Here is a 5,883-nt window from a genome sequence, read left to right as displayed (position 1 = left end):
GAGACGTGACGGCGATCGCCTCGCCGTCGGGGAGCTTCGACACGCCGTCGAGGAAGGTCAGCCCGAAGAAGCCGCTGCCAACCTGCGGCTCCATGTACGCGAGAAGGGCGGTGATGTCGCTCTCGTCAACGGCGCCCGTGACCGCAATCTCGATGGTCGAAGCCTTGCCGTCGGTGGGCGTGTTGGGCGAGGCAAACAGGTAGAGGTTGTTGCTCTTGTCCTGCACGACGGTCGCCACACGGGGCGTCGAGGTAAACGGGATGCAGGTCAAGATGCAGATCACGGTTGTGCTCGACGAGAAGTCGATGTACACGCTGTCCATGTCCGTGCCGGAGGTGAAGGTGACAGTCATGACGAGGCCGGCGGGGTGGGTGTCGCCCGAGCCACCCATGTCGCCGACGCCGACTTCCTTGTTGTTCGTTTTGATAGTCGCAGTGAGGCCGTTCTCGGCGGCGACGCTCTCGATCACGCCGTTGGCAAAGGCGACCTCGACGGTTTGCCAGGAGAGGGCGGTGTCCGCGTCGATGAGCACGCCGGACGTACCGATCGTTGCCGTGTCGCTCGAGTACGCAAAGATCTGCATCGTCTGCCCGATCTTGCGCCCAAAGATCGTGCCGTGCGTGACGGTGCTCGCGAGCGAGCGCCGGGCGAGGGGCGTGGCCAAGAGCGCCGCCTCGGTCGCCTGCTGGCCGCCGCCGCCCGTTCTGCTGCCGCCACGGTTTCCGTCGTACATCTGGCGCCGGGCGTCAGTCGAGGCGACAGCATCGTCATCCGAGCCAGGGGCGTAGCCAGCGATGGCCCGAGTGTCTGCCGCGAGCCCGGCCAGCAAAAGCAGGCGGGTGACTTCCATCGGGAGCTAAGTACAGCTAGTGCTGGAGAGTGCTGGAGAGGTTGCGAAGAGGTAGCGCAAAGGTGGCTAACGTCGAATGGGCTGCGCTCCAAGTAGAGCTCTACTCCGTGAGTGTGTGTCCGCCGTTTAATGGAGGCAACCGATGCGAGTCGACTGGTGTGTGTCGTCGTGGTTTCGTATCAAGAATACTCACTCACTCACTAGAGCTCTACTCCCTGTTTCGCAGCCATCCATAGCATCCTTGGCCACCCACTCCGCCTCCCAGCAAGCACGCGCCATTTTGGCTGCGTTCCAGCCAGCGCTGCCATCCTCCGGCCGATGGCTGATGGCTGTGTCCCAGCCATCCGCCCGGCCGCAAGATGGCTGCCATACAGCCGTCGCAGCCATTTGGCCGGATGGCCGGAGCGCGGAGGATGGCTGTCGCGAATTCGATCGACCCAGCCTTCTCCCCGCCCCCGACACGAACGAGCGCAGGTGGCTCCACTCTCGCTCCGCGAGCCACCACACCCTTGTTCTGGATGGCTGGCGTCGTTATCTCTTAGCCATGCGTTGGAACGCTTGGTCAGGATATTGTAAGCTGTGTGGTGGCGGCGTGCCGTCCTCCCATCCCTCCCTTGGGTTGTCCGTTTTCTTTCTTTTTATTCGCCATCGCCTCCGCATGTTGCCGTGCCATCAAAAAGGCTCTCCCAAAGGGAGGAAAAAGAAAAGCCGAGTCGCGCTCGCTTTGGAGTCCATCGGCATTGCGGTGGCACAGCTCCTCGCGAGACGCCCTAACCACCGACCCGCCAGGCGATGAACAGCACCGGCACTGAATGGCTGCGTTCGACCCGCTCGGGCGGCTGGTGCGAGTCCCTCTTGGCGCTCTCAAACCGCACCGGCCCTTGGCCCGAAGAGCCGCCATTCGTGGGCGAGCGTCCCGGCAAGTTTGAGCCTGGTGCGGCGGCGACCGCGGCATTCATCATTTTTCTCGGTGGGTACGAGCTGTTCACCGCCAGACACTCTTTCCCGGTGGCCCGCTATCTGAACATCCTGATCCTGCTCAACGGCATCACATCGATGATGAATCACATCACCCACCACGTCTACTTCGACTTCTGGGATGGCGCGAGCATGATCCTGGCGGTGAATCTTGCTGCTGCGCTGTGGTTCGAGACGCTGGTCGAGCTCGTGTGGCCACGTTGGTGCTCGTGCTGCGCGTCCGCCGGGCCCTCGCTACGCACTGTCTGCATCGGGTGCGTCTGGCTGCTCGTCTGCGCGGTCATGACGCTCGGCATGACAGTGGTCGCGCCGTTTGGCGGGCTGCTTGCGATCCCCGGAAGCATTGTGCTAGTCTTCAACCTACCGATCCTCTTGATGGTGCTCACCGCGGCGGCGATGCTACACTGCGGCATGCCGCACATGATCCACCCCACGGGCTCACACCTGGTCTCGACCGCCACATCGGACGACCAGAAGGACTCGCCTGCGCCTGCTTCCGAATGGGCGCTGCTGGGCGCGGCACGCGTGTACCTCTGGGTCGGGGTGGCGTCGTATCTCTTCGGCTTCGTCTGCTGGAACCTCGTCGAGAAGGGCTGCGACGCCATGCCCGACGGCTTTCGTGCCATCGGCCACGCCTTTTGGCACCTCGGCGCCGCGTACGGCCTGCACTGCCTCTTCTGCATCCTCATCTTCTTCCGCGCCGTTCTCGATGCGCGGCGCTTCGACGGCCGGTGGCGCTTCCGCTTCCGCTCGAGCCCGTCCGCGTTGCTTCGTGTGTGGCTCTGCGTCTTGCCGGTGCCGGAGGTGCTGGAGCCCCCGCCGCAAGGCATGTCGGTATGACATGGCCGCGCATGAGGTTTCACCCTCTCGGGGAAAGGCGGGAAACAGGCAAGGTGCGACCGGACAGGGAACGATAATAATATACCTACCTAGGGGAGACCCCTTGACGGCAAGGAGCCCGAACCCAGTCGCACTCGCGCGGTTTTCTGTCGCCGGCCAATGCCGTCGATCCAGGACGTGCTCCGCTACGAGACGGTGCTAGTCCAGCGCCACAGCATGATGGCCGCGTTCACCGTCATCCTCATTGGAGTGGCCCTCGTCGTCCGCAAACTCCGCAGGCGGACAAAGTCGGCATCGCCGCTCACCGTCGCTGAGGCTTCCAACTCAAAGCAGCAGCGCAATTTTCGCTTCATCGACATAAGCCATACAGGCCGTCTGTTGCGCAACATGCGGCTGCACGTCGCTCGCGGCCATGCATTCGCGGCAGAGGTGATGCCACCTGGACCGGCGAGGAGCAGGGCGCCGAGCGCCGCGATCCCGTGCCCCGTGGAGAGCGACAGCACCGCCGACCCGCCTTCGCTGCTTGGTTCCTCTTCCGAGCTGCATACGGTGGCCCACTGCTGCCGCCGCCCCTCACTGTCCCCGCGTGTCGCCACTGCTGCCACAACTCCCTGTCCCCGCGTGTCGCCACTGCTGCCACCACTCCTTTGGGGTGGGGCGTGTATATGAAAGGATGGTCCCATCGCAGCGCTCACTGCCATGCGCGCCTTGCAGGTGCTCCCGCTCGCGGCGCTGTGCCCGCTGCGCGCCGCGCTGCCGGTTCGGCTGCGGCAGCACGACTGGCGGCTGGCCTTCTCGACCGACCAGCACGGCTGCTCGCTGCAGACCCTCTACCGCCGCCTCGCCTCGCGCGGCCCCTCGCTGCTCGTCGTGCTCGACGCGGACGGCAGCGTCTTCGGCGGCTTTGCTTCCGAGTCGTGGCGCGCAGACGCGTCGCACTACTTTGGCACGGGCGAGCGTCCCCCGCGAACCCGTGTATACCTGGAAATTATCCTGCGACCGCCTGGGTATTTTGTCGATTTCCTCAATTTTGCCTCAGATTTTGCCCCAGACCAGCTCTCAGACTCAGGGAAACTCGCGAGTTTCCAGAATGGAGCACCAAACACCCTCTGTTTTCCCTGGAAATTTCCGGAAACGCAAAGTGCCGGGGACCCTCTGTTTTCCTTTTTGTTTTCCGGAAAACCTGCTACATCCCAAGCTGCGACGGCTGTATGGCAGCCATCTTGCGGCCGGGCGGATGGCTGGGACACAGCCATCGCAGCCATCGGCCGGAGGATGGCTGCACTGGCTGGAAGGCAGCCAAAATGGCGCGTGCTGGGAGGGCGGAGTGGCTAGGATCCTGTGGATTGCCTAGATCTCAGCCTGTACTCAGCCATCCGGTAGGAGTGTATGGCTGAGATCTAGGGGTGCCAGCCATCCTTAGCACACGGATGTCTGTGAAACAGGGAGCGCAGCCATCCAAGGTGCACATTTCGAGGTTAGCCGCTAAAGGGTGCGCGAAAGGTTGCTCAAGGGTTGGCGGTTGCTCTGGGGCCACTCGGGACCGCTCGGGTCCCTCGGGACCGCTCGGGACCGCTCGGCCTCGCTCGGTGCTCAAGGTAGGTAGGTAGAAAGGACACTTAGACCCGCTCAGCCTCGAGGCTCAGAACTTAGACTACTACCCAACCAGCGTACGCTGTCCAGTGTCCACCCCCCTACTTTTCGTTTTTTGACTTTTTTGTCGCATGTCGGCGCCGACCGCCGACACCGCCGAGCATTTCATGTGTTGTAGATTGTAGAGTGTAATCTGAAAGCCGTATTTTCAACATATTCTTATTCACACAAACGTTACATGCGTCGGTGACTGATTGTCTCGACCATCTTAGGTGGGAGTGCTCTCGGACACTCACAGATTAGCCGATCATTGAGACTCCCGCAGCGTGCCCGCCCCATGCGCGGGCGCCCCAAGCATGCGCCCGCAAAGGCTGCGCGAGGAGGGGGTCCACTAATACCTCCTCCGCCGCGCCGGGCGTGGCGCTTCCGTCATTGGATTGCTCCCCTCAAAGGACGCGCGCACGCGGGGGCCGTGACGGCAAGTCCCGGAACTATGAAGAGGAGGAGGCCTCCCGCAGGGCGCACACAGCGAGCGGCGGAGGATGTGGTGGGCGAGGCGACCAGCAGCGACGTGTGCAGGCGCGGCATGCAGCGGGCCTCTCGATGAGGGAAGAACGCGATCGCGAGTCTCCCCGTCCCGCATGCCTCGTCCCGGCCCCTCCCGCCCTCCCCGGTCGCGCGCGCACCACCCCCCCCCCTCACTCGAGCGGCGCGATCGCAAAGCCCGCGTCGCCAATGTAGGGCGACTCGTAGCCGTGCAGCACCTGCGGCGGGGGAGGGGTGGGTTCGGGTACCGTGGGGTAGGGGGAGGGTGGGTTCGGGTGCCATGGGATCTATGCCCGCACCACAAAAGCACCGCCGAGCGGCAGCGTCGGCCCCGACGCCGCCTCGACTAGCGCCGCAGCCACGCGGCATACGAGCTGCTCCAGCAACCACGCGGGCAAATCGTCGTCCTCGTCGTCGTCCTCCTCCTGCAGCAGCTGCTGCTGCTGCTGCTGCTGCTGCGCCGCCGCCGCCGCCCAGCCCGCCCCCGCCGCCGCCCCCGCCGCAATCGCCGCCGCTGCCGCCGCGGCTTTTTGCCTTCGCCACCTCCGCCACCACCTCCGCCTCCGCCCCGCACACCGCCGCCGCGCCGCCGCGCGCGATCGCCGCGTCGTCGTCGTCGGCGGCGCCTAAGGAGAGGCACGTCACGGAGCTGTCCCGGACATGTCCCGGACATGTCCCGGAGCGGGCATGCGGCGCGGAGGACGGGCGGACGTGTCCGGCAAGCACGCAGCGGGGGCGCAGCGAGCAGAGGGGTGCGGCGAGCAGGGGTGCAGCAAGCAGGGGTGCAGGGCAGGGGTGCAGCGGTCAGGGCGGGCGGCGGGCGGGAGGACGGTCTGAGGGGGGGCATCTAAGAGTGTGCGCGGGGGGCCGCGAGGACCTGGGGGGGCATCTAAGGGGGGAATCTAAGGGGGGAATCTAAGGGGGGAATCTAAGGGGGGGGCATCGAAGAGTGTGCGCGCCGCTGTCGCTCGGTGAGGCCGGCTCACTCCCGCTGCTCGACTCGCGGGACGGAGACCGCGACTCCTCGGAGGAGCGCGAGGCCGCGGCGTGTGCCGCCCCTCCTCCTCCTCCTCCAC

At 65.1% G+C, this 5,883-nt stretch overlaps 3 protein-coding genes across 3 annotated transcripts in view; 2 read left to right on the top strand and 1 right to left on the bottom strand.

The window, feature by feature from the left end:
• Positions 1-1,642: 1,642 nt before the first annotated feature.
• EMIHUDRAFT_238358 (hypothetical protein) lies at positions 1,643-2,668 on the top strand (the record flags this gene model as incomplete). Its single annotated transcript, XM_005777131.1, has 1 exon — positions 1,643-2,668. The coding sequence occupies one exon, from the start codon at positions 1,643-1,645 to the stop codon at positions 2,666-2,668; it is 1,026 nt and encodes a 341-aa protein (XP_005777188.1).
• Positions 2,669-2,827: 159 nt separating this feature from the next.
• Positions 2,828-4,003, top strand: EMIHUDRAFT_238357 (hypothetical protein; the record flags this gene model as incomplete). Its single annotated transcript, XM_005777130.1, has 2 exons — positions 2,828-3,217; positions 3,383-4,003. 2 exons carry the CDS (start codon positions 2,828-2,830, stop codon positions 4,001-4,003), a joined length of 1,011 nt encoding a protein of 336 aa, XP_005777187.1.
• A 956-nt stretch (positions 4,004-4,959) lies between these two features.
• The window catches only part of EMIHUDRAFT_238356 (hypothetical protein), a gene marked incomplete at both ends in the record, with an annotated part of 1,393 nt that continues 469 nt past the window's right edge, over positions 4,960-5,883 (bottom strand). Inside the window, 2 exons of the mRNA XM_005777129.1 lie at positions 4,960-5,025; positions 5,107-5,214. Of these exons, the coding sequence (XP_005777186.1) occupies positions 4,960-5,025; positions 5,107-5,214 (174 nt within the window). The remainder of the gene's footprint in view (positions 5,026-5,106; positions 5,215-5,883) is intronic.

This window comes from Emiliania huxleyi (genome assembly GCF_000372725.1).
Source record: "Emiliania huxleyi CCMP1516 unplaced genomic scaffold EMIHUscaffold_269, whole genome shotgun sequence".
In the NCBI taxonomy this organism is placed as follows: Eukaryota; Haptophyta; order Isochrysidales; family Noelaerhabdaceae; genus Emiliania; species Emiliania huxleyi.
This window is presented reverse-complemented; position numbering and strand designations above follow the sequence as displayed.